This window comes from Neolamprologus multifasciatus, chromosome 4 (assembly GCF_963576455.1).
Source record: "Neolamprologus multifasciatus chromosome 4, fNeoMul1.2, whole genome shotgun sequence".
Taxonomy (NCBI): domain Eukaryota; kingdom Metazoa; phylum Chordata; class Actinopteri; order Cichliformes; family Cichlidae; genus Neolamprologus; species Neolamprologus multifasciatus.
This window is the reverse complement of record NC_140442.1, coordinates 280,001-307,521: the sequence shown is the minus strand read 5'-3', so window position 1 is coordinate 307,521 and position 27,521 is coordinate 280,001. Positions and strand designations below refer to the sequence as shown.

Below are 27,521 nucleotides of genomic sequence, written 5' to 3'. Positions count from 1 at the left end.
TCTCTGGGGACATCTCAGGCCCTCCAAGGTTTGGAGGCCTATCTCCCCCCACCACTTCCCCTGCCAGTGGCAGACGCCCTCAGACATCGGTGCGTTGGTGGTTCTTTGTGTCCGGGGGTGGGCGTCCAGGTACACACCGGCTCACTCCTTGGTGGCTGCTTATCGGAGCCTGGGGCTCGCTCGGGCCACTTCGGGGGTGGGGTGCCCTCGGCCTCTCGGCCTGGGGCTCGGTCACTCAGGCGCAGCTGGCTGCCGGCGGAGCTCACGGGCACGTCACTGCAACCCCCCCTGGCTTCTGCTCCGCGGCTGCTGAGTGACCCCTCATCTGGGACTCTCCTCAGCTCTTTCTGGGACAGTGGCACGGCTGCCCCTCTGTTGGTCTTCCTTGGTCTCTTGTGTTCTGAGGGCCTCTGGATGTCTGGAGTCTTGATCTCCTCCATACCTGCTTCATGCCCTGGAGGACGGGGCTGTGGCCCCCCCACACCCTCTAGCAGATCATTACATGAAGGAACCTTTTAAAAACAAGCGCGTCCATGCTCACAGGTGTACACACGGGTGCTCACACACACAAACTACACCCTTTTTGGCTCCTACCTCAAACCACACTGTGCGCTGTCGATCTTACGTGCTGCACAATAATGTTTAATATTTAGTATTTACTGTCATATTCCCATAGATCATCGTGATGTTGTTTATTGTATTGCTCTTGTCTTCTTCTGCTTGTTTTCTTTTTTATTTCTCAACAGGAGATCCAGGAAAAGAAAAAGAGGGGAAAAAAAGGACACAAAGACAAAGGTGATGAAGCAGATTTTCATTGTGTTTTCTCTCTATCTCTTTTCTCCTTTTTCTTTCCCTCTCCTTCTGTTAACTTTCTTCTGAACTTTTCTTCTTGTTTTTCTTTCCCGTCCCCGAGTCCAGTCTGGCCTGATTACAATAGCTTAGAATAAAAATAACTAATAAAGATCAAATAAACTATAAAAAAACAAACAAAAAAAACAAAAACAAAAGAAAAAAACACCGAGCTCTGTCATGACCAGTGTTGGGTAAGTTACTTTAAATTAGTAACTTAGTTACATTACTAGTTACTTCTATCAAAAGTAACTCAGTTACTTCAAGTTACTCGTTACTTTCAGAGTAACTAGTTACTAGGGAAAGTAACTTTGGTTTTACTCAGAATTCTCTTGTTAATGTGTTGCTTCTGTAACTGGATACCAGCCAGACTGCCAGTCTTCTAGCTTGCTTACATGCCACAAGTGCACTGTGCCACCTACCAATAGAAAGGAAAAGATAATGTGCACATTTCCACGAGAGAAATCCCACATCTGATTCTATCCTAGCCTGCTTTTTACATCCAACACAAAAACTGCAGTCGTGGTGCTTTGATTGCACTCAGAACTCTGAAATTCTGCCTTCTGAATAGGAAGATGTAGGTAACACCAGACTGCAGATGAGCTGCATACAGGGCTGGACTGGGACAAAAAAAAATCGTCCCGGGCGTTTTGACTAGAGACCGGCCCACCATTATAGGAAAAATCATAAAGCCTTTGAATGCAAACAAACACTGTTGTGACAGTGATGTTCACTGTTCTGATGGTATATATGTATCAATCTATCAATCGTTTGTTGTAAGACTCGGATAATATTTTTTTTAAAAGTGAGACATTTTAAATGAGAATAAGAAAGTATGTCTTTGTGCCCCCCTCTCCCTGTTAATGCCCTACCTGCCCCCCTGGCAACACTTTGCTAGACCCGCCCCTGCACAGTTACCAGCTGTCATCTCCTGGTTTCATCTTCATGTTTCCCTCTCACCACATATCCAAACCCACATCATGACCAGCAGCTTTACAGCTGTGGCTCCAGCAAACATCAGCTGATACTAGAAATTAATATTAAATAAATTCTAACAACAGCTGATCAAGCTTAAAAGTGCTGCTGTTGTTTAGTGCGACATCTGCTGGTTTCCTCTTTCTGGAGCAAAGTGATAAACAAACAAGAGAGAAAAGCCGATCAGCTGATCATTGATCAGTTTCATGATTGAAGTAGAAACAGGAGAGGGAGGGTGAGAGGATGAGAGGAGAAGAGGCAGCTGTGCAGCAAAGACAGAATAACTCCAGCTTTGTGTCTTTTTCATTGTAGCTGAATTTCGGGACAAACTGTTCCTTTTCACCTCAACACGAAATGCGTAATATTTTCTCTGAATACGAGACGATTCTGTTTTTTACGGGACAGTTGGCAACTCTAATAATTAACCTTATGAACAAAATAAAGTTCAACATCAGTAACATCAGCACCCACCCAGCTGTATAGAAACTCCATCATGCTAGCTCGCACGCAGTACGGAAAAGTCAGCATAATGAAAATAAACTCCACCTAAACTTGGTTTATATCTGACCCAGATGGACTGCAGGTCATAACTTCTTACCTGAAGTTCAGTTCACCTGACACTCTCGGACCAGCGGCCGCTTCCGGTCTCTCCTCTTGCCTCCCTTTTCCCTCATCCACCTGCTGCCTCCACCACTTGCTAATGTTATTGAATCTGTGGAAGCTCCGCGATGCCACCACACGAAGTAACGAATAACGAGCCTCTCTAAATCCCAGTAACGAGTAACGCATTCCTGATTTTGGCATAATAACTAGTTACCGTGCTCGTTACCACAATAATAACGTAGTTACTGTAACGCGTTACTTAATAGCGCGTTAGTCCCCACACTGGTCATGACCTGGGCCCATCACTTGGGCCCTGATCTGTTTGGATGCGTTTAGGCAGTCCAAAGGTAGAAAAGAACTTAACAAGTGCTTTCACAATCCCACGGGTTTTTAATGAGCGCAACAGAATGGCCTCAGGATAACCTGTGGCAGTGCACATCATGGTGAGGCGGTATTGGTTTCCAGATTTTGTTTTTGGTAGAGGACCAACACAATCAACAATAACATGCTCACATGGTTCCCCAGCGACTGGGATGGGTTTTAACAGAGCTGCCAGAATCACCTGATTTGGTTTACCGGCAAGCTGACATGTGTGGCACGAGCGGCAGAATTTTACTACATCAGATTTGAGACCGGGCCAGAAGAAGTAACGGAGGACACGGTTGTATGTTTTTGTGATTCCCAAGTGACCGGACATGATGTGGTCATGTGCTAAGCTTAGGACCTGGGAACGGAATGACTGTGGCACTCCCTCATGGGTGCAGCCAGAACTGGGAGTCCAGTAGTGCATCAGCACCCCATCCTCAATGAGGTGAGACGCAGATTTCCCACACTTAGGCTCTGTCACATAAGCCCAACAGGATGATAAGCTTTCATCATTTTTCTGGGCTTCTATAAACTTGTCTTTATCTACTGTGAGTGTCATAGCTTTCTCATCAGGCTGAAGCTCTACTGAAACCGGGGTACTTTCACATTCGGGTGGCGCACTTGTTGGATCTGAATCACTTAGGAAAGAGTCGCTAAGATCCACCGAGTCTCCATATTTGCGTGCCTGCGCACATGTCACAGCACACACAGGAAACAAAGGAACTGAATTTGGTGCGGCAAGATCAAAACCACTTGTGTCTGAATTGGTGTTTCGACTACCTCAGGCAACGGAAAAACTTTGCAGCCAGCTAGATCGTTTCCAAGGATGATGTCAATGCCTGCAACCAGTAACTGGGGTTGCAAACCAAGATTAACCTCACCCGACACAAACTGAGACCAGAGCTGCACAAAGTGCAAAGGCACACGCATTACACACATTATAACTCCCCACGCTAACACATCGGCACCACAATAGGATGGAGGTGAGAACGGTAAGACACCCTCACGAATGAGCGACTGTTTTGCACCAGTGTCACGCAAAATACTGACAGGAGCTGTCATGTTTCGGCTGTGTCCAGGCAGGAGAAGGACCCAGACGCAAAACTCATGACAACAAAATTAAACTCAAAAAGCTGCTTTATTGCAGGATGGCATGGAAAACTAAACTGGGACATGGGTAAACTAACACACAGGGAAACACAGCCATGAGGGAGACTACGACACTGACAAAGAGAAACACAGGGCTTAAATACACAGAGGGATAACGAGGGAATGAGACACAGAAGGAGAGCACAGCTGGGAGTAATCAGGCTGGACGAGACAAGGGAAGCAAAACTAGAAACACTCACATGAGACGTGGACCTTCAAAGTAAAACAGGAAACACACTGACTGAACTCAAAACATGTAAACTTAACACCAACTGAGACAGAACATAGGAAGCTGAAACATGGGACAGAAAGGCAAAGTAGACAACATGAACATAACGACGCCCACAGGGAAAGAGCAAAACAGACCACCGAAACACAGGACCTCTTTCAAAATAAAATAGGAAACAATGAAACACTGACATGACTACATGAACTTGACAACATAAGAAACAGACATGAAACACATGAAGAATAAAGGAGACTTAACACAAGGGTTGAAAACACAAGGGGAATATAATAAGCAAATGAACATAGAAAACTAATGAGCTTAAACATAAACTATAAACATCAAAATGAACTAAAACTCAAAACGCTGGGTCATAAGACCCAGGATCGTGACAGGAGCCCTCTTTTCTTCTGCCATCAATGAAACAAAACCTTTTGACACAAAAGGCTTGAACTCTTCATCTACGTAGCTGCCTCCACCAGTGTGTGAATGCAAGAGTGAATGAATAATGGCATTGTAAAGCGCTTTGGGTGCCTTGAAAAGCGCTATATAAATCCAATCCATTATTATTATTATTATTATTATTATTATTATTATTATTATTATTACTTTATTACTTTGAATTACATTCACACTTTCTAAGGCATTTCTAACCTTCATTATTAAAGTACATAAAACAATATAATAAGAAAATAAGGATACTAAGGATATTAATTACATGACAATTTGTAACAGACTCCAGACCACCCAACGGGGTATTCATAACAGGGGCTCAGACTGACTGCGTTACATAGCAACATACAGTGTGTCATCACAGCACGCTCATTCCTGTGTGTCACGCTCTAAAATGTCCGTGTAGCAACACAGCCTACCGCCAACAAACTGCATCTGCTTCACTGAAAGCTAAAGGCCAGACACAGAACAGTTTCCACAGAGCGTTCATCTGTCTTCAAGATGAAGCTCCAGGCAAACGTGTTGACGTGGTGACGTCGCAGAGCTAGCAGGAAGAAGGAAGTCTTCTTCAGAGTGAGCGGACGCAGCGCGATGGAAGAAAATCAGTGAGTGTTTAAAGTTTAAAGAACTTTTAATGAGACTTCTGCTTGACTGTCGACCTCCTTCCTTCATATGGATGTGATTAGGATAAACATGTGCCAGTGAAACTTCCTGCATGTGTTCAACTTCCTGTATGAACCCTTAAACTATTCGCACGATCAGCGTGACGCTCGTCTTATTCCTGAAACTCTTCGGCGTTTTTACGAGGAGGAAGTCGTTGGAAAATTCTCCGAAGCTTGCTGAAGAGGGTGGGGGAGGGTGTTCGTGGTTATGTTGTTGTGTGTGTGCAACTCAGTTTACGTTCATGCTTTCTGAAATCACCCTTATCTCTATAAGACGACCATCCACCTTTGTAGAGCGCTGCAGGCCATTCCTGCTATGTGATTGGCTGTGAGGAAGTGTCTGTCTTAGAGGAAAACAGAATTATTTTAATGCTTTTCCAGTTTTCTTCTGCAGGAATCTAAAGTTGTGTGATTTTTAACAGGGCACAGGTCAAGTTACTGCTCCTGGAAGAGCTGAATAGACTGACTGAGGAGCAGTTTAGGAGTTTCAAGTGGCAACTGGGACACAGGATGCGGGATATACCTGCATTCCAGCGGGAGAGGGCAGACCGACATGAAACTGTGGATCTGATGGTGCAGCATCGCCCCCATCAGGCTGTGGTCGTTACCACTGAGATTTTTAGGGCCATCGCCAGGAACGATCTGGCTGAGCATCTGACTCAGCATGTGGACGATATCAACACGGGAGGTGAGGAACCTGCTCTTTCTAAATGAAGCTGTAGAAATGTCCTCACTTTACTCACACTGAGACAGCAGCAGAGCACAAGCTGAAGCAAGAAGAATGATCTCGTTATTTTTTTAAGAGAACATTTAAAAAAATTTCCTTTATTTGGTAAAACTTTTAATTTTTCATGACGATGGTGAGGAGTGTGAACTTGTGAAACACGCCAGAACCAGCATGACAGAGTGATCATGTGACTCTGTGATTATTCGACTGTTTCTCTGTTTCAGGTCTGAGATGACGGGTCTTCGCCTGAAGCTCCAGAAGCGTCACGTTCATCAGCACGAAATATAAATCCATGTTTGTTTACTGATAAATAAGCAATAAACTTCCATCCATCCATCCATTCGCTCATCCTTTTCAGGGTCGCGGGGGTTGCTGGAGCCTATCCCAGCTGTCATAGGGCGAGAGGCGGGGTCCACCCTGGACAGGTCGCCAGTCTGTCGCAGGGCCAACACACAGAGACAGACAACCATTCACACTCACTCACACATTCACACCTAGTGACAATTTGGATTATCAACCTATCCCCACAAGTTATACAATAAACTTGTTTTACATGATCTCTGCCTCTGTGACCCAAACTCTGTATTAGAGCTCCACCATCAGCTCCACCCTCATGCAACTGGGTCATTAATTACATATAGTTAAAATTACACAAAATATGTTCTAAAACCCACATTTGTCCCTGGTATACCTGACCTTTAGGACCTCCAAGTTTGTAGTCATCTTTATTATCAGTTAGAGCGCCTCTGCATTCTTTTCTTCTTCTTTGGTGCAACCCTGTAAATTTGGGCTACCCCTTTGGCCTCTCTCCTTTCCTATAATTTCCCTGTGGGGGAATTATTTATTTATTTATTTATTTTATTTTTTGTTTCACACATGGTACAGCCGTAATTCATTTCCCATACACCACCTTCCTTTCAATTAAAATAAAACTGTTTCCATGCATGAAAAGGAGCAGGAAGAAGAATAAATTCTTATTGACACCTGCCCCCTATCTGTGATAATACAAGTAGGCACTTACAACCAAAATTACACTCTGACAATATTCTGTACATAACAAAACAAAACAAAACAAAGCAAACAGAACAATATACTCAACAATGAGCAATACCACTAAATCTCAAACTAAAAGGATCATTTTTCTACAATTAAATTCTATTATTTTCAACTTCTTCATATTGGTTTATCATTTTATTCTTATAGCAGATTTTAAATTGAGAAACATTTGCACAACACTTAAGATGATCACTGAGAGAATTCCAGTTTCTTATGCCTGTGACTGTTGGACACATTTGCCTTTGTGTGGTTCGAGCAAACCGATGCTTAAAATAAAACTTTCTTCTGCCACACAATACAAATAAACTTTGTAACTTAAGAGGTAGTGTTTTATTTTTTGCCCTAAACATAATAGTTAATGTCTGTAATTTCACTATGTCTTCTAGTTTTAATAATTTTGATTTTATAAACAAACTATTAGTGTGTTCTCTATATTTAACATTATGCATAATTCGAAGCGCTCTCTTCTGTAATAAATATAATGGTTTCATATTAGTCACATATGTATTCCTCCATACTTCAACACAATAACTCAGATAGGGTAGAAACAATGAAAAATATAATATTCTCAGTGTCTTGTAATCTAATATATATCTTACATTACCCAGGATATAAATACTTTTAGCCAACTTTTTTTTAACATGTTCAATATGAGGTTTCCATGGTAACCTGTCCACTAATACACCCAGAAAACTGAATTCTGTCACTCTTTCAATTATTACTCCCTCTATAGATAATACCATCTCTTCCTCCTTTACACAGTTTCCGAATATCATAAACTTTGTTTTTTCCAAATTCAGCGATAACTCATTTACATCAAACCATTTTTTAATTTTTTTCATTTCAATAACCATAATTTTAGCCAGTTCTTTCCAAATTATATCTTTATCCACCTTGATGTTTGTCATTGTGTGTTTTAATTCCTTATTGTCGTCATTACGACTGTCTTTACTAAATGCTGTGTGTAGTAGTGTGTGTCTCGTGTGTAGAGGCATTGTTAATGCTAGCATGAAAAGATCATTCTTGCTAGCCTACTTGTTGTTCCTAGAGTATTTAAAAGTAGAATGGGAGGCAGAGCCTTCAGTTTTCAGGCCCCTCTTCTGTGGAACCAGCTTCCAGTTTGGATTCAGGAGACAGACACTATCTCTACTTTCAAGATTAGGCTTCAAACTTTCCTTTTTGCTAAAGCATATAGTTAGGGCTGGACTAGGTGACCCTGAATCCTCCCTTAGTTATGCTGCAATAGATGTAGGCTGCCGGGGGATTCCCATGATGCATTGAGTTTTTCCTTTCCAGTCACCTTTCTCACTCACTATGTGTTAACAGACCTCTCTGTATTGAATCGTATCTGTTATTAACCTCTGTCTCTCTTCCACAGCATGTCTTTATCCTGTCTTCCTTCTCTCACCCCAACCAATCACAGCAGATGGCCCCGCCCCTCCCTGAGCCTGGTTCTGCCGGAGGTTTCTTCCTGTTAAAAGGGAGTTTTTCCTTCTCACTGTTGCCAAAGTGCTGCTCATAGGGGGTCATATGATTGTTGGGTTTTTCTCTGTATCTATGAAGCGCCTTGAGGCGACTTTTGTTGTGATTTGGCGCTATATAAATAAAACTGAATTGAATTGAATTGAATAGCTTGGAAGTGTAGTGATTCTGGTTCACGCTCGTCCACACTGTTTATATGTTACTTGGAGGTCTTTCTTTCATTGTCAGGTATGTCAGGTGTTTTTTTTTTGTTTGTACTTCATGTTTAATGTAAAAATAAATGCAGCCCCTTTTCTACAGTTCCCCTGCGGGAGAGGAGCTGGAGCGGGCAAGTTGTTTACTTGGAGGTGTTTCCTTCTACCCTTCTGTTGGAGACAATGCAGGAACACACCGGTTACACTTACAGGTCCAGCACAGCCTCCATCTGAAGCATGAGTTGTACAAGATGATTCACCAGCGAGCGTAGGTGTGCCCATCAAACCAAATCATTCCCAAATGAATCGTTTACTAATTAATCTCAGAACCTCCACCAGGTCACCAGCTACCTGGCTAACATCAGGGGCAGGGCACACAACAGTCTGTTTGGCACGCCACTAAAAACAAAACCCTGACGATTCACCCGTGTCCTGCTTCTGGGTGTTAACGTGATCTCCTAATCAAGCTTCAGAGAAGCCTGACGGTCATCACCTACCTGAGCTCACAGTCCAGCGTTTAAGCTCAGTGAGCTCAGTAACACCTGGAGGCTGCAGCAGCCTCTGTAAGCAGGCAGAAATGTGTCTTTACTCCAGGTTAATTTGGGAACACTGGAAATGAAACATGACGTCAAAAAAACTAAAAGGAAAAACTTTCCATGTTTTAAATGGAGTAAAAGCACTGAAAGTCCATGTTATTTTACATTTTGAACTTTCGATTAAGTTTAAGAGCGTGCAGTTTGTTTGTGCCCATTTTTTAAAAATCACATAATTACATATGTACCCACTGCACGGGTAATAATGAACCACCGGCGAGGGCCACCAGAGGGCGCTGTTGGTCTGCCCAGAGAGGACTGAGGGTCTGACTGCGGCTTCTTTGGCAGACAGGATGTAATCTCAGGAAAGGAGGGGAAAGAAGACAAGCCAGGACTGGCAGGTCAGAGAGGGCGGAGCTAAAGAGAGAGAGAGAGAGAGAGAAACCTGTTTGAGTGATCGGGGCTCGCCCCTCCAAGATCAGAAGAGAAAAAAGTGAAGTAGGATGGTTGGATCTGACTTTTACTGCAGGTAAAACACAACAAACCCTCAATTTATCTCTGTGTGTGTGTGTCTGTGTGTGCGTGTGTGTGTCTGTGTGTGTGTGTGTGTCTGTGTGTACCCAGTTGTAGTTGGAGATGTTTGCTTTGTTACATTTTTGTGTATTGTTGTGTTTGTCTAGATAAAAGCGTTTCCAGTGGACTTGTAAACCCTATGTCACGGGGAGCTGGTCCCACACCTGCATTATGGGGAATATGAGTCTGTTTTTAGATTCAATGTGTGTGTGTGTGTGTGTGTGTGTGTGTGAGTTGCTGGTATGTGTGTCCGGGTGTGACACAGTGTCCTGATTTCAGACTGAGGGTTTTTTTTCGCTCTTCATTAAAAATCTGTAGCAATGGCAGAATCGTAGTGAGAGTGTGTCTGAAAACCCGCTGGGCATAAGAACAGGTTTTACTGTAACTGCAAACTCTGTTGTTGGTGGTGGTTACACTAGAAATGGGACGGTCCAAAAGTTGTCGTTCGATGCACACCTCAAACCTGGAGGTAAACATTCACAGAAATATTCACTTTTGACTGTTTTATCGCCACAAATCACAAGCGAAGAGCTAAAGACAGAAAGAGTCAAAGGAAGCGCTCGGTACAGGAAAGAAGGGCCTTCATCACTGAAATGGAGCCAGGCCTTTTATTCTGAAAACAACCTGCTAAACACATTTTACAAAGTTGTGGTCAAAGTCCTCGACAGGCTGTAAACATGCAGAAGGTTCACCCGGGTTTGGATACGTGCTCTTGTATTCCTCACACAGACAGAAACACAGCACATGTTATGTCTGAATCTTATTAGACACGTTTTGTGTTATTACACAGTTATTACACATGTAACAGTACTCTGTATGTTTAATGATGCTAAAATATTTAAATCACACATGTTCATCGTGTGTTTATGAATAAGAGAAAAAAGAATTTGCTTCCACTGAAGTTTGTAGAGGCGAGTCACATGACTCCACGTCGCAGGCTGGAGTTCATCATCAGGTAAAAACTCTGCACGTTATAATTCTGTATGCTAACAAGGTGCGAACGCATTTCGCTTTTATAAAGTTTATTACATTTAGATGTTTCAGAAAACAACAGAAGCTGAACATCTGCATGAACAGATGAGAGCTCAATAATAAGATAGAACAAACCTGCCACTGTAGTATGTGTGTTAATAATGTTATAATGAGTGATAAGTTTAGTTTGTGTTTGGACACAGGGCTGTGTGCTGTATTCTCCACAAACTGCATAAACCGGGCTCAACCTGAACCCTCACTCACAGTGTTTTAGTGTGTGGGGACTATTTGTTTTCACGGGCTCACTGCACCATCCTTCCATCAGGTTACAGAGGAAGTTTGAAAGGTTTGAAACAACGTGCGAGGAGAGAGCGGCAGGTGCCAGCCAGTCAGAGCCGTGTGTTTGTGCTGAGAGTGTTTATGTGTGTGACTCTGTGCATTCCTGTCAGCGTCGGTTTGGTCCCAGCCTCGTGTGGGCGGAGCCAGCAGACAGATTTATGACCTGGACTCGTTTATTTCTGTGTGCTGTGACCACACCCGCTCTCACACGGGGTAAAGGTTGAACGGTCTTTAGATTAAGCGAGCTGGGATTGGCTGCTGGGTGTATGATGTCACTTGACGCATGGCTGACGAGGCCCTCGCAGATTCTCCTTTAAATGTTTTATCTTTTCTGATTGGTGGACAGGGTGTGTCCCGCCACAAACCCTCCAGTTTATTTTTTCACATGCTTCGCTCCTGTGGTCACACAGAGCAGTGTGTGTGTGTGTGTGTGTGTGTGTGTGTGCCACATACCAGCCTGCTGGTGCGGCAGAGACACAATCACAGTGCGCGAGGAGGGGGAGGGGCAGCAGCATTCCAACATACCAGCGTCTCTGAAACTCACCTGTCCCAGGTGTTTAAATAGAAAACAATGGATTTCAAAAATAAAACTTTATTTGTCTTTGCAACGGCAACAAACAAACAGCAGGAGAAAAACACAACAATAATAATTCTTAAAAATGAAGTCATAAATAAATGAACAAAATTACAGTAAGATTCTTAAGGTCATGTTTATGAATGAGTGAATTTTTTTCATGGTTTTTGTACAGCAAAAAAAAGATCACTGAAAACCAGAAAGACGGACTAACGATTCACGAGAAATAATAATCATGATTTTCATCTAGAAATCAACACGGTCCACTGAAAACAGCACGAAATCAGTCACATACTCCACCGCTGTACAAAGTCATGTTCATTATGGAAATATTCCACACTTCACCCGCAAATAAATCTGCAGGCGACGTCACACTAGGCTCTATTATTTACATCTTCACACATGAAACTCCTGCAGTGACCACACACTCACAGTATGGCAACGCACGCAACTAAACATGGCAACTCCTGACGTGGAACACAGTTTAAAATAATAAAATAACAGCAGGGTAAAGAGTGGGGTAGCGGGAGGGTAAAGAGTGGGATAGCAGCAGGGTAAAGAGTGGGGTAGCGGGAGGGTAAAGAGTGGGGTAGCAGCAGGGTAAAGAGTGGGGTAGAGGGAGGGTAAAGAGTGGGGTAGAGGGAGGGTAAAGAGTGGGGTAGAGGGAGGGTAAAGAGTGGGGTAGTGGCAGGGTAAAGAGTGGGGTAGTGGCAGGGTAAAGAGTGGGGTAGCGGCAGGGTAAAGAGTGGGGTAGCGGGAGGGTAAAGAGTGGGATAGCAGCAGGGTAAAGAGTGGGGTAGAGGGAGGGTAAAGAGTGGGGTAGAGGGAGGGTAAAGAGTGGGGTAGTGGCAGGGTAAAGAGTGGGGTAGCGGCAGGGTAAAGAGTGGGGTAGCGGCAGGGTAAAGAGTGGGGTAGCGGCAGGGTAAAGAGTGGGGTAGCGGCAGGGTAAAGAGTGGGGTAGCGGCAGGGTAAAGAGTGGGGTAGCGGCAGGGTAAAGAGTGGGGTAGCGGCAGGGTAAAGAGTGGGGTAGCGGCAGGGTAAAGAGTGGGGTAGCAGCAGGGTAAAGAGTGGGGTAGCAGCAGGGTAAAGAGTGGGGTAGCGGCAGGGTAAAGAGTGGGGTAGCGGCAGGGTAAAGAGTGGGGTAGCAGCAGGGTAAAGAGTGGGGTAGCGGGAGGGTAAAGAGTGGGGTAGCGGCAGGGTAAAGAGTGGGGTAGCGGCAGGGTAAAGAGTGGGGTAGCGGCAGGGTAAAGAGTGGGGTAGCAGCAGGGTAAAGAGTGGGGTAGCGGGAGGGTAAAGAGTGGGGTAGCGGGAGGGTAAAGAGTGGGGTAGCGGGAGGGTAAAGAGTGGGGTAGCGGCAGGGTAAAGAGTGGGGTAGCGGCAGGGTAAAGAGTGGGGTAGCGGCAGGGTAAAGAGTGGGGTAGCGGCAGGGTAAAGAGTGGGGTAGCGGGAGGGTAAAGAGTGGGGTAGCGGCAGGGTAAAGAGTGGGGTAGCGGCAGGGTAAAGAGTGGGGTAGCGGCAGGGTAAAGAGTGGGGTAGCGGCAGGGTAAAGAGTGGGGTAGCGGGAGGGTAAAGAGTGGGGTAGCGGGAGGGTAAAGAGTGGGGTAGCGGGAGGGTAAAGAGTGGGGTAGCGGGAGGGTAAAGAGTGGGGTAGCGGGAGGGTAAAGAGTGGGGTAGCGGCAGGGTAAAGAGTGGGGTAGCGGGAGGGTAAAGAGTGGGGTAGCGGGAGGGTAAAGAGTGGGGTAGCGGGAGGGTAAAGAGTGGGGTAGCGGGAGGGTAAAGAGTGGGGTAGCGGCAGGGTAAAGAGTGGGGTAGCGGCAGGGTAAAGAGTGGGGTAGCGGCAGGGTAAAGAGTGGGTTAGCGGCAGGGTAAAGAGTGGGGTAGCGGCAGGGTAAAGAGTGGGGTAGCGGGAGGGTAAAGAGTGGGGTAGCGGCAGGGTAAAGAGTGGGTTAGCAGCAGGGTAAAGAGTGGGTTAGCAGCAGGGTAAAGAGTGGGGTAGCGGCAGGGTAAAGAGTGGGGTAGCGGGAGGGTAAAGAGTGGGGTAGCGGGAGGGTAAAGAGTTGGGTAGCGGCAGGGTAAAGAGTGGGGTAGCGGCAGGGTAAAGAGTGGGGTAGCAGCAGGGTAAAGAGTGGGGTAGCGGGAGGGTAAAGAGTTGGGTAGCGGCAGGGTAAAGAGTGGGGTAGCGGCAGGGTAAAGAGTGGGGTAGCGGCAGGGTAAAGAGTGGGGTAGCGGGAGGGTAAAGAGTGGGTTAGCAGCAGGGTAAAGAGTGGGGTAGCAGCAGGGTAAAGAGTGGGGTAGCAGCAGGGTAAAGAGTGGGGTAGCGGCAGGGTAAAGAGTGGGGTAGCGGCAGGGTAAAGAGTGGGGTAGCGGCAGGGTAAAGAGTGGGGTAGCGGCAGGGTAAAGAGTGGGGTAGCGGCAGGGTAAAGAGTGGGGTAGCGGCAGGGTAAAGAGTGGGGTAGCGGCAGGGTAAAGAGTGGGGTAGTGGCAGGGTAAAGAGTGGGGTAGCAGCAGGGTAAAGAGTGGGGTAGCGGCAGGGTAAAGAGTGGGGTAGCGGCAGGGTAAAGAGTGGGGTAGTGGCAGGGTAAAGAGTGGGGTAGCAGCAGGGTAAAGAGTGGGGTAGCGGCAGGGTAAAGAGTGGGGTAGCGGCAGGGTAAAGAGTGGGGTAGTGGCAGGGTAAAGAGTGGGGTAGCAGCAGGGTAAAGAGTGGGGTAGCAGCAGGGTAAAGAGTGGGGTAGCAGCAGGGTAAAGAGTGGGGTAGCAGCAGGGTAAAGAGTGGGGTAGCAGCAGGGTAAAGAGTGGGGTAGCAGCAGGGTAAAGAGTGGGGTAGCGGCAGGGTAAAGAGTGGGGTAGCAGCAGGGTAAAGAGTGGGGTAGCGGCAGGGTAAAGAGTGGGGTAGCGGCAGGGTAAAGAGTGGGGTAGCAGCAGGGTAAAGAGTGGGGTAGCGGCAGGGTAAAGAGTGGGGTAGCAGCAGGGTAAAGAGTGGGGTAGCAGCAGGGTAAAGAGTGGGGTAGCAGCAGGGTAAAGAGTGGGGTAGCGGCAGGGTAAAGAGTGGGGTAGCAGCAGGGTAAAGAGTGGGGTAGCAGCAGGGTAACAGGAGCCCAGAGTTCACAGGTTTGAGGCCAGTCGCTTCCAGGTCCATTGATGAAAGAGCAGCTGATTGGATGTTTGCTGAAAGCTCTGGGCCAGAGAAAATGTTTGGCTGTCCCGCTGCTCTGTGAGCCCACACACACTGTTGTTCCTTCACAAAGACAGGAAACACACCGCTATGTGATGTCACTGAGGGGTGAGGTCAATGCCGCTGTGTGGGCGGGGCTTGCAGCAGACAGGAAGTGCAGGCGCTTCCCTGTGTAAACAGAGCTGCCCTGAGATCAGCCTCCTGCTATTGTTCTAAGCGAATGCCTGGCTCAGAGGCTGCTGGGAGGGAAATAGCCCCGTACTGCAGACAGGGTGGCTGTAGCTCAGGAGATCCCTCGCACTCCCTCTGAGTGGCTGAATGAGGCATGTTACATCTCGGACAGACATCCAAGTCAACATAACCTCTGCTGCATTGCAGTTCACCTGCTTCTCTCTGTCCAATTAAATCAAAACACAGACTCAGGTGCTGCTCGAGTGCAGAGACCCTTCAAGGAACAGGCAGGGAGCACGTGAACTGCCAAACTTCAAACCAGGGTAGTGAATGCAGCGCGTGCTCCTCAGCTCAGCCTCAGATTTCAGGACGGACAAAACTACGTCCTGTATGACCAAATATCACAGCTCTGTCTGCGTGTGGCGACGTTCGATGCTGAGGATGCAGGCCCAGGTTCATCATTTCAGTCACAATCACCTCAAATGCCTTTGCATGTGCTTCACACCTGAGTTTTGTTCCTGCTATTGGTGCAGTACATTCTAGTCGCACCTACCACCCCCCACCCCAAGGTTGAAAAATGAGCACTGACCAAACCCTGCAGTCCCTCTACTGTCCACCAGAGGCTTCAGCAGAGGCTTCAGTCCGCATAGACTCAAGTTTTTAAGCAGTGTTAATTCTGACAGCAAGTTTCAGTCGACTAAACATCAGGAGACTGCAGCACACTTAGGCTACGTCCGCACTAATACGTTCTCGTTTGAAAACACATACTTTTCTCTCTGTTTTGGCCTCCCGTCCACACTGAGACGGCCTTTTCATTCAAGAAAAACACAGCGTTTTCAAAACACACTCGAAAACACATACATTTGAAAACTGTTTGTTCTTTTGTGTCGCAGTGCGGACAGCGAACCCGGAGACTTTTTGAAAACAATGACACATTAAATCACTTTTATTTTCACATCATATGTGCAGGTACACGGGTACAGTACACGCGAGTGAAATTCTTGTGAGCTTCACAAGCAACAGAGGTGTGGAAAAATACAAAAACATAAGAACAAGCAAATATAAGAATGGCTAAATCTGAGTCTCACATTTTAGTCATGTGACCAATCAAACTAAGATAGCGGAGGACATTATACAGCAGTTGTTTTGTTTGACAGCCCTATTAAAGATTAACATCAGCCTGTAGATGCTCCAGAGAGCTTTTCTTCAAATTCTTTAATTCTCACTCGCTTTTGCAACTTTGTACTTTTGTGTTACTCGCAGCAACGACTCCACCTCATTGTGAGTCCATTTAAAAACCTTTTTGCCGACGTTTCAAAGAGCCGGAAAGTAAATAAACGGCAGAGAGAAATGAGGCAGGCCGAATCTTCTTGCGTTTCACGCATGCGCAGGACTGGAACGTAAGCGTTTTCGTCCGTTTCAATGTGGACGCACAACTCTGTGGACGCGGAGCGTTTCCAGATGAAAACGCCGTTTTCAAATCTCTCCGGGCTACTGTGGACGTAGCCTCAATCTAAAGCTGACTAAACTTTGAAGTGTTTTCAGCATTGAGAACGTTTTATTGGGGCGACCGTGGCTCAGGGGGTTGGGAAGCGTATCTGTCGCCGGTTCGATCCCCGGGCTCTTTGTCCTGGTCGTTGTGTCCTTGGGCAAGACACTTCACCTACCGCCTACTGGTGATGGCCAGAGGGGCCGATGGCGCGATATGGCAGCCTCGCTTCTGTCAGTCTGCCCCAGGGCAGCTGTGGCTACAACCGTAGCTGCCTCCACCAGTGTGTGAATGCGAGAGTGAATGAATAGTGGCATTGTAAAGCGCTTTGGGTGCCTTGAAAAGCGCATGAAAAAATAAATCCAATCCATTATTATTATTATTGTCCTGGACATCAAATGTGAAATGTGTCAACGTTTTGTTGCCTGTTCATGAGAAGCAGGGAGCTCCTGGCTACAGATCAAATCTAAGCTGACTGTACAAGGAGATTACTTCTGATTGGATCACTTCCACACCGTCCCGCCTTTCTACAAAACCTAGTTAGTTCTGATTGGATCTCGTCTCTCCAGAATGTTTTCGTCTCGTTTTAACTGAAGTGTAGATACATTTCATCACTGTTTTTGTCCTCGTGTGTTAGTTTTATGTAGTTTACACGAGGAAAAATAAATCTTGAATGTTCAGTGAGGGTTTCACACAAACACTGAAAGCAGACGGGCTTCAGCCTGCTTCCTCAGACTCTCTGTGTGAAACAGAGCTAACCTATTTTAGCCATTGATTTGTTCCAACTGTTTGTCTTTGGTTAATGAAACACAGCAGTGTTAACTCCTTCACTGCGCTGGGAGATAAATGTGATGTTTGTTAAGTGGACTGAAGTGTTTTTGCTTCGGGGCTGTGGGAGGAGTTCAGACCTCACTTTGACCTGTTCTGACATGAAAGCAGAGGAGCTGATAACTGTCATTCCTCTGCTTTCAGTCCATTGAGACAGTCTGTCCTTTCCTCAGTGTTAGAGACTTTCATTCTTACAGAGACGTTTGTTCTCCAGCTGTTAGAAACGTGGGAAACTGGAATCTTACAGACATGGAGGAAAGACAGATAGCCTTGGGCAAGGTACGAACCCCAAGTTGCTCTCTGATGCATTTGTGTGAATGTTGGATAAAAAGCATGAAATGTGTAAGTGAGCCTCGGGAGCTTAAGAAGACAAAGGCTGTGAGCAGCGGCCATGTTCTCGCTGCAGTGAAAAGGCAGGTCTGCCGGGTTAGCTCACGGTTCTATGTTGATATAATGCGGTGGCGCCCAAAACTGTGGTTTGTGCTACAGTTGGCTCAGCTCTCACAGCTCATCAGACAGAAACGCCCACAGACGGGTTATACAGGTGTTTCCACGAGCTCGCCAGCATCTACCTGATGGCATCACCAGACAGACGCGAAGGCTCTGAGTGAACAGGAACACCAACTGAATCAGCACACCTCCGTGGTTTCTGCGCCGCTCTCATCCATTAACACAGTGGTTCCCAAACTTTTTCTGCTTTGTTTTACAAGAAAAATGGTCGCCCCCCCCCCCCCCCCCCCCCCGCGCACGCACAAAACATCCTCCAACCACACACACCCATATTTTGCTCCATTGCAGTTTATTTCACATCTCAAACATTTAGTAAACAATTAGGCAATAAATTACAGGTAGTCATAAAATAAACTACTAACTCTTTTATGCTACGTCCGCACCTACACGGGTATTTTTGAAAACGCAGCTGTTTGGACCTTTCTTCCACACGTAAACGGCGTTTCCAATCACCGAAATTTTTTTAAACTCCTTTTTTGTGTTTACGTGTGGACGAGGAATACAGAGTTCGTCATGTCAAAGGTATGTGCTTTTTTCACGTCACGCTGTGGCCACGTTGTTGTTTACATGAGATGAATTGCAGAATGGAGATAGAGACAAAATACTGTTAATCTGACTGTCTGCAGGTTTTACAAGCAGTTACTGTCCCTCCATTTACAAAGGCAGAGGCGTCACGCTGTGATTATTTTACATGTAGTTGTTTTTTGCTGTGTAATAATATTCAACATTGTTATCAATACATTTTTCAAAAAATGCCTCTCTGTGCAAAATGGGATTAAAAACATAAACAGCTGTGGGATCCTGTCTGGGATTTGAAGAAATCGCTGCAGCATCAGCCTGATGTTATTTGTATCCTGTATAACTTTACTGTATAAAGAGCAAACATCTCCAACATGTCAGGAGTAGTTAGTCATTACAACAAGTGTTTGTGAACTAAATCAAGAATGTGGGATCCTGTTTGTCTGTGATTTAAACAGCCCAGCGCTGCTCCTGACGAAGGGAAACCAATCCTGCAGGGAGACCTACCTCAGCACCTGTGCAGGTGAAACCAAAGGGAAGATTTGCTTCATCATATTTTCTTTGGCTCAGAATGAAGTTGGTTTGGAAACATATTCAGCGACGCTTCATCTCCTGCTTTGTGTTTGTGTGGGCACCGTGCTAGCAGTGTCCAAGCGTTTATTTATTTATTTTTTCCTTTTCATACCCCCCCCCCTCCCCCCCCTCTGCAATGGCTCTGCGTCCCCCTAGGGGGCGGGCCCCACACTTTGGGAAGCTCTGCATTAACACGTTTAACAGGAATTAATTATGATCACCAGAGCTTCCCAAAGTATGAAAAGGAAAAAAAGGAAAAGGGTTAGGGGGAAGGGCACTTACACACTGCTAGCACGGGGCTCCCACACAAACGCAAAGCAGGAGCTGAAGCATCACTGACTAGAGACTAGAAAATATGGTGACGCATGTCTGCCCTTTGGTTTCACCTGCACAGGTGCCGAGGTAGGTCTCCCTGCAGGATCACGGACAGACAGGATCCCACAGCTGTTTATGTTTTTAAACCCATTTTGCACAGAGAGGCATTTTTTGAAAAATGTATTGATAACAATGTTGAATATTATTACACAGCAAAAAACAACTGCAGGTAAAATAATGACAGCGTGACGCCTCTGCCTTTGTAAACAGAGGGACAGTAACTGTGTGTAAAACCTGCAGACAGTCAGATTAACAGTATTTTGTCTCTATCATTCTGCAATTCATCTCATGTAAACAATAACGTGGCCACAGCGTGACGTGAAAAAAGACACATACCTTTGACATGACGAACTCTGTATTCCTCGTCCACACGTAAACGCAAAAAAGGAGTTTAAAAAAAACCTCTGTTTTCGGTGATTCGAAACGCCGTTTACGTGGAGGAAACAGCTGCGTGTTCAAAAATACTCATGTTGGTGTGTTTGTATCTTTGTTTGTTTGCTAGGCATTGTTTTTATTTTGTGTGTTTGTTTATTTTTTTCCTTTAGGAAGGGGGTGTAGGATCAGGAGTGATCTTTGACCAGTTACCTTCAGATTAGATCTTCCCGAGGGGGCGGGGCCTGAAAAGCCCAGGGTTGTCAAAATGGCAGTAACGTCCTCCTTGCAGAGCAAAGGTGAGTCACCCTACTGTTGCAGGTGAACTCCAGCTTATTTAGACTCTGATTGGATGAAATCACCACATTAACACCTGATGAAGCTGTAGAGGAGCGTTCGATGGCGCTGCTCTGGCGCTGCTCTGGCGCTGCTCTGGCGCTGCTCTGGCGCTGCTCTGGCGCTGCTCTGGCGCTGCTCTGGCGCTGCTCTGGCGCTGCTCTGGCGCGTCTGCATGTTTACAGTCTTATTTGTTCATATTATGAATGTGGAGAAGAACACTTCTCATAAGAAATAGTACAAAAATTGGACAATGACTCAAAAACAAAGTGGAGGTAAACAGAATACATATAGTAGGCTTTTGTTAACACAGAGACAACATGCATGTTCCATTCATATAAATACACAGTATCAAATAATGACTCCAGCTTGCAAGCAGTTGACTCGATTATGGGTTTCTCTCGACATTGGACTAAATGTCCCTGTCAACGTACAAAATGTCTTGTTCTTGGCAAGCCTGTATATCAAAACATGCTTCTTTTTTTTCGTGTTAACATGCCCCGTGTGGTATTGTAAGTGTGGACAGTAGGAGATGTGAAGTGAACCCTTTCTAGAGTGTTAGGATTTGTCACAAGTGAGGACCTAGGAAGATGTTACGCGAGTATATCAGCACACTGATTGCATCCTCCATCGCAGTCACTCACGCTTTCACTCCTCACCTCCCCTGCCCTGTAAACTGACACTTCAGAGGGGCCAATGAACAAAGATCAACAGTACATTTCAGCGGAACAAATATGCCTACAGTAATAAGCATGAAAAAGCCTATGCTATATTTTCTTCAGAACAAACAAGGAAAAAATGGCACATCTCAGTGAGAGAAAACACTTTGATTTCTCAAATCGTCACCGGATATTTCTTTGACAAATGAAAAATTAAGTATCGAATTAAGTTTTGTAAACATTCACAGGGTAAACCAAACCAACAGATGCATGATAATTTACTGCACATCACGCTTGTTTCTGCTTCATGGGAACGGTTGAATACTGTCCGCCGTGTTCTGCAGATTCATATTAAAGGGGTGCTGTTATGCTCTACGCATTCCCGAAGAGCATAGTGCAAAAATAGTTCAAGTCCAACAGTTTCACGTTTCGTCACACAAAATAACAAACTGGCAAACAATGGGTACATTAAGGTTTTATATACACTGAGCAAACCAAATGTACAGCTGAAAGAAGATAAATCAAGATTAAATATTGTTTCATACACAATGTGCCCGTACAGTTCGGAAAGGAGCGCATTTTGCTTTTCAGCTCGTTCCAAAATAAATTTGGAAATACAGTAAATTTACAGGATAGAAACAGACTTGACTGTGCCTGTCGATATCTGTGCAAAACTATTCTGCTACTGGTCGCACTGCAACTCATCAACAGATATGATCATAAAAACAAACAAACAAATAAAAATCCCGACAACAATCAAATGAATTCAAGTTGAAAACACTGGAGCCTGACTGCTGTTGATATTAATTACAGTTAACGATGATGCATCTGATAGCATTTAGCAAAAGATGAGGATCTTTATTTTCAAGTGACCGAGTGAAATAGCAGTTAGAGATATCAATTCTCCAATTTTTACCACAACAGATCCATTGTGGCACTGATAACTGAAAGTCATTTAAACATTTTATGATTTGATTTTAGTGCAAGTGGTAATTTTTTTTGTTAATTGAGCATCTTATTTTGCTAGATAATGGGGTAATCTAAATACTCTCTCTAAATTCTACAGCTAAGTAGTCACATTTTGCATTTTTATGTACGCAATATTTCAAAGATTTTCACTGTGAATTTTCAAATGGATGTCGATTACCCTGTTCCGCGTCACTTAAATCACCTTTCTTCCCCATTCTGATGCACGGTTTGAATTGTAGGTTGTCTCAAACAGGCATCCATTCCTAAATGCACTCTACTCTCACCATGTGATTGGCTGATCAGTTATCTTCATTAACAAGCAGTTGAACAGGTGTACCTAACAAAGTGACCATGATATGTACTGAGTGACGGAGACACTTGACAGTTAAAAATTAACTTGTTAAAACTAGTAGTCCAGAAAAAAAGTCAGGTGGCTGTAGCTCAGGTGGCAGAGCGGATCAGCCACTAACCAGAAGGTCGGTGGTTCGATCCCCGGCTGCTCCAGTCTGCATGCCAAATATCCTTGGGCAAGATACTAACCCCATGTTGCTCTCCGATGCATCCATCGGAGTGTGAATGTGTATGAATGTTAGATACTTAAACTTAGAAGTGCTTGTGTGAATGGGTGAATGAATTAGCTGTATAAAGCGCTTTGAGTGCTCGGACAGAGTAGAAAAGCGCTATATAAGAACCAGTCCATTTATGAGCACATGAGCACATGTGCTTCACATTACTGCCATCTCCCTGCTCGCGACCAGCTCGTCTGCCTTCTTTAAAACTACATATAGCTTCAGAAGGAAGTGAACCGGACCTCATTTTGACCTCAAAACTGAACACAGCAGCTTTGAGAAGGCTGGATTAAAATCTGTGGCCCGTTGTGTCATCACATTCAGCCTCTTGAAACTTTTCTGTTCCTCTGTCTGATCCTTTCTTTCAGGTCTGGTTCTGGTGGAATTTGGGTACGAGTACGAGGGTCGGGATGGGGCGCTGATCACAATCAAACCCAATGAGCGCTACATCCTCCTGGCGAAGACCAACAACCACTGGTGGCAGGTCCAGGAGGATCGCAGCTCCAAGCCCTTTTACATTCCGGCCAAGTACGTCAAAGAGCTGCCGTTGGAGTTACCCTCTCCTCTGGACTTTGCTAATCCTCCCAGTCCCGAACAGGTGCTGCCTGTCGTGGCTCCAATCCCTGTGGCGGTGCCTGTCCCCATCCCAAAGCCTCTAGAAGAGTCCAGAACCAAACCAAGTGATGACATGACCATCAGACTCACACCCGATGCGGTCAAAAGGCACCAAAAAAAAGAAAATCGGATGTCTACATTTGGCGTCCCGCTGGACTTCCAAGATGCGGCACCTCGGCTACCTGGGGCCCCTGCTGGTCCTGCAGAGCCCGGGTCAACAGCAAACAACAGAACTGCAAACTCTGCCGATGGCAAGAAGCCGCCCCATTTGTCAGGCTACGTGGAGGACGCCAGGGACGCCGGGAAACCTCGCGTTCCCAGCTTCAGTCCAGCAGACCCCCTCTCAGTGCCCCGGCCCCACGCCCAGCCCATCCGGGTGGAGACACCAGTGATCCGGCCCCACAGCAGCCTCCACAACATCTCCTCATCCCCAGCAGGACGTCCGGATGGCCACGAGTCTCCAATAGAGCCAGATGAGGAGGAGCTGGCAGAGGAAGAAGCAAGCGTGGAGGAGAGCGTGGAGGAGAGCAGTGAGGAGGGGCGGGACTCAGTGAAGGGCGAGGATTCACACCACATCTACGAGTCCATCCAGGACCTGAACCTGGACCTGGAGGCTCTGGTCCGAGGGAGAGCGAGCCCTGCAGCACAGGTCGAGCCTGCAACACCTGAGGCTGCACCAGCCCCGCCTCCCACACAGGTAAGTCCCCAGACTATGAAAATGACCCTTTGATCAAGTCTCTGATTGTTGACTTTAATGTAATCAAATATCTCTTTACAACACCTGGACTTTACTTTTATTGAAATGATTGGTAAAATGGCACAAAGGCAAAAATAAGTGTTCATGAACGGTTAAAGAACAACATGTTACAGAGTCCTCCAAAATAAAAGTCCTGTGCAGCGTGTCATTTCCTGCAGTTTCCACACAGGAAACAAGTTTTGGAGGAAAAGAAAAGGCCAGTTCCTCTTTTAATCCTCAGCATACCAGAAACAAACTGCTGACCTTTGACCTCCAGACCCACTGAAGCTAAAGAAAACTTAGTTTAAAGATTTAGTTTAAAACTATTTTTTGTTTACTGCTTTTGTTAGTTGTGATCTTAATGTTTCTTTCTTTTGGTTTTAAATTTAATAATTTACTGTTTTTTTAATATTTGTGTAGTTTAACTTTGTATTATTTGTATAAAATAATTTCATTGACCTCAAGTTGCTTAAAACCTACAGAGAGCAGACAATTGTGCGGGCAGGGTTACTGAGGGGAGCTTTTCCACGGTTCAGGGTCTGTAGTGATGTCACAGCTGGCAGGATGTGTTCAGGGTCGGACAGGAAACTGCGAGAGGATGACGCTGCAGCGACACCTGCAGGTGAAAACAGTCAAAGGTTAAATCATGCTGCATTACAGCAGACAGCGCACCTCCTACCCAGCATGCCGTTCAGCTGCTTTAATCATCCGTCCATGCGTTGTCTTCTGGTTATCCAGTTCAGTGATAGGGGGTGGAGCCTCTCCCAGCTGTCACAGGGTGAGAGGTACACCTGGACAGGTCTCCAGTCTAACACATAGACACTGACTGCACATGCTTGGAGGAAACCGCCCAGATACTGGAGTTGAACCCAGGACTTTGGTGCTGTGAGGCGACAGCGCTGAACGCTGCAGCATCGCTCAGCTGCTTTACTTAGTAAAAGTCTGCTTGCTCGCTCCGGCTGTGAGCTCCTCGCTGATGTGTAATTACAACAGTGAGTGTGTGGTGAAGTGGGTGCTGTGATCTGAGCACACGAGCTGTGGACACTCAGGGTTTAAATTAGATAAATTAGATGCAGCGACGGGTTTAAGGTGGAAATACTGGAATAAAAGAAGAGATTCTGAGGTTTTAACCGGGGCTGAGTATCGTCACCGATTTCTAGAATCGATTCAATTTGAATCGGGGAAATTTTGCCTCAGTCAGAAATATTATAATTCAGATCATGCATCAGTACATTTCCATATTTTTATATCTATTAAAAGAAAGCTGACACTTTATCAACGGTGTGAGCATCACAGCAGACGCCTTTGTGTCAAAGTAAGTGAGGTTAAAACACAGAAAAGATTTTCCTGGCCTGAGATGTTATAAGAATATTCTGCAGTAGATCAAAAACGAAAGAGAACCATTAATCAGCACATGAACATGACCTGATGCTGCTGACGTGAAGCAGAGCAAAGTCACAGCGGTTTGCATTTTGTATAATTTTAAAGTTTAAATTTGTTAAGTATTGAACGGCAGAAATGAGGTTTTTTCGGAAGTAAATAAAAGGAAAAAAACAGCGTCCGACAGCCTGTAAACAACGGCAGACTTGTGCGTAACAAGCAAGAGAATAATGAAGAAAACAGAGACTTAGAGAGAGAGAGAGTGCGAGAGAGAGAGAGAGAGAGAGAGAGAGAGAGAGAGAGACAGCGAGACAGAGAGAGAGTGCGAGAGAGAGAGAGAGTGCGAGAGAGAGAGAGAGTGCGAGAGAGTGCGAGAGAGAGGGAGAGAGAGGGAGAGAGACAGAGACAGAGAGAGAGAGAGAGGGAGAAGGAGGGAGAGAGGGTGAGAGAGAGAGAGCGAGAGAGAGAGAAGGAGAGAGAGACAGCGAGACAGAGAGAGAGAGAGAGAGAGAGAGACAGAGAGAGAGAGAGAGAGAGTGCGAGAGAGTGCGAGAGTGCGAGAGTGAGAGAGACAGCGAGACAGAGAGAGACAGAGAGAGAGAGAGAGAGAAGGAGAGAGATACAGAGAGAGAGAGAGAGAGAGACAGAGAGAGGGAGAAGGAGGGAGAGAGAGGGCGAGAGAGAGAGAGAGAGAGACAGAGAGAGAGAGGGCGAGAGAGAGACAGACAGAGAGAGAGACAGAGAGAGAGAGGGCGAGAGAGAGACAGACAGAGAGAGAGACAGAGAGAGAGAGGGCGAGAGAGAGACAGACAGAGAGAGACACAGAGAGAGAGACGGCGAGAGAGACAGACAGAGAGAGAGACACAGAGAGAGAGACAGAGAGAGAGAGAGACAGAGACAGAGGGAGAAGGAGAGAGAGACAGACAGAGAGACAGACAGAGAGAGAGAGACAGAGACAGAGGGAGAAGGAGAGAGAGACAGACAGAGAGACAGAGAGAGAGAGAGAGAGAGAGGGAGAAGGAGGGAGAGAGAGAGAGAGGGAGAAGGAGAGAGAGAGGGCGAGAGACAGAGAGAGACAGACAGAGAGAGACAGACAGAGAGACAGAGAGAGACAGACAGAGAGACAGACAGAGAGAGAGAGAAGGAGGGAGAGAGAGAGACAGAGAGAGAGACAGAGAGACAGAGAGAGACAGACAGACAGAGAGACAGAGAGACAGAGAGACGGGAGAGATACAGAGAGAGAGAGAGACAGAGAGGCAGAGAGACAGAGAGAGAGACAGAGAGAGAGAGACAGAGAGACAGAGACAGAGAGACAGAGACAGAGACAGAGAGACAGAGAGAGAGACAGAGAGACAGAGAGAGAGACAGAGAGAGAGACAGAGAGGGAGAAGGAGGGAGAGAGAGAGACAGAGAGAGAGAGACAGAGAGAGAGAGACAGACAGAGAGAGAGACATAGAGAGACAGACAGAGAGAGAGACAGACAGAGACAGAGAGAGAGAGCAGTGTCGACATCGTAAGCAGTGTCTTCTCCCGCTGGGCACCGGGGAAAATATCCTCTTGCATGTCAAAACCATCCATCTGTCACCTGAATGTCGCCGCAGGCCTGTTCCATTGCCTGCAGAAGAGGCATGCGGGCATGTGGTTGGCGGTCATATACACGCCATCTCCAAGCCTAAAAAAATTCCTCTATATTGTTTAAAAATGGTGAGTAAGGGGGCAAGTATACCACTTCAAGTTGGTTGTGGTTGGAGAACCAGGCCTGGCCCAGAGCAGCCCGATGGAAACTGACATTATCCCATATCACCACAAACCTGGGCTGAGCTGGTCTGTTCTGTACAACAATATCATGGAGAGCATCTAGATATGTGAGTATATGTTGGCTGTTGTATGGACCTAGTTCTGCCTGATGATGCAGAAGCCCTCGAAGGCTTATGGCGGCACACAATGTGATATTTCCCCCGCGCTGCCCTGGGACGTGCACAATTGCCCTTTGGCCAATTACATTACGACCCCGTCATCTTGTTTTGCACAGGTCGAATCCAGCTTCATCAATGAAAATGAATTCATGAGGCTGTGCAGCTCCATCCATGGCCAAGATTCTCTGTAAAACAAAGAGAACATATTACTGCACTACAGTGCTGCACATACAGGACCATCACCCATCTCACAGGTACCTGTGCAGCTCTCAGGATGGATCCATGTGGTACTGATATGGTACATATTCAGCTACTGGATTTCAGCAATACTGTATTGTCCATGTAAAGGACAGTTACACTTACATATTCAGCTCAAAGTCCTTTGACCCCGTCACTGTTCCTCTCAATGGGACTCTGTAGAGCTGCTTCATGGTGATGCTGTGTTTTCCCAAGATGCGGCAAGTTCCTGCTGTTGTGTGAACAGGCGTTGGCGTCCTCCTTCAGAAGGTCTTCGAGTCATTCTAGAGAAATACAAACACATACTGTCATCGCTTTGCTTATTTTTCTTGCAGTACTTTACTGTATATACTGTACCATCC

The 27,521-nt window shown here is 45.9% G+C and overlaps 1 protein-coding gene and 1 long non-coding RNA gene across 3 annotated transcripts in view; both read left to right on the top strand.

The window, feature by feature from the left end:
• The first annotated feature begins 2,761 nt into the window (after window positions 1-2,761).
• LOC146519327 (uncharacterized) lies at window positions 2,762-6,346 on the top strand. Of its 2 annotated transcripts, none has more exons than XR_014873617.1 (3): window positions 2,762-3,238; window positions 5,706-5,971; window positions 6,235-6,346. It is a non-coding gene; the product is annotated as an uncharacterized LOC146519327 (long non-coding RNA). The 2 variants fall into 2 exon arrangements; XR_014873616.1 differs by lacking the exon at window positions 2,762-3,238 and adding an exon at window positions 4,285-5,226.
• Window positions 6,347-9,666: 3,320 nt separating this feature from the next.
• LOC146519326 (rho GTPase-activating protein 27-like) overlaps window positions 9,667-27,521 on the top strand; it is a 42,570-nt gene continuing 24,715 nt past the window's right edge. Inside the window, exons 1-3 of the mRNA XM_085156153.1 lie at window positions 9,667-9,804; window positions 19,916-20,041; window positions 22,644-23,587. Coding sequence (XP_085012279.1) covers window positions 20,011-20,041; window positions 22,644-23,587 — 975 coding nt within the window. The 5' untranslated portion in view covers window positions 9,667-9,804; window positions 19,916-20,010. The remainder of the gene's footprint in view (window positions 9,805-19,915; window positions 20,042-22,643; window positions 23,588-27,521) is intronic.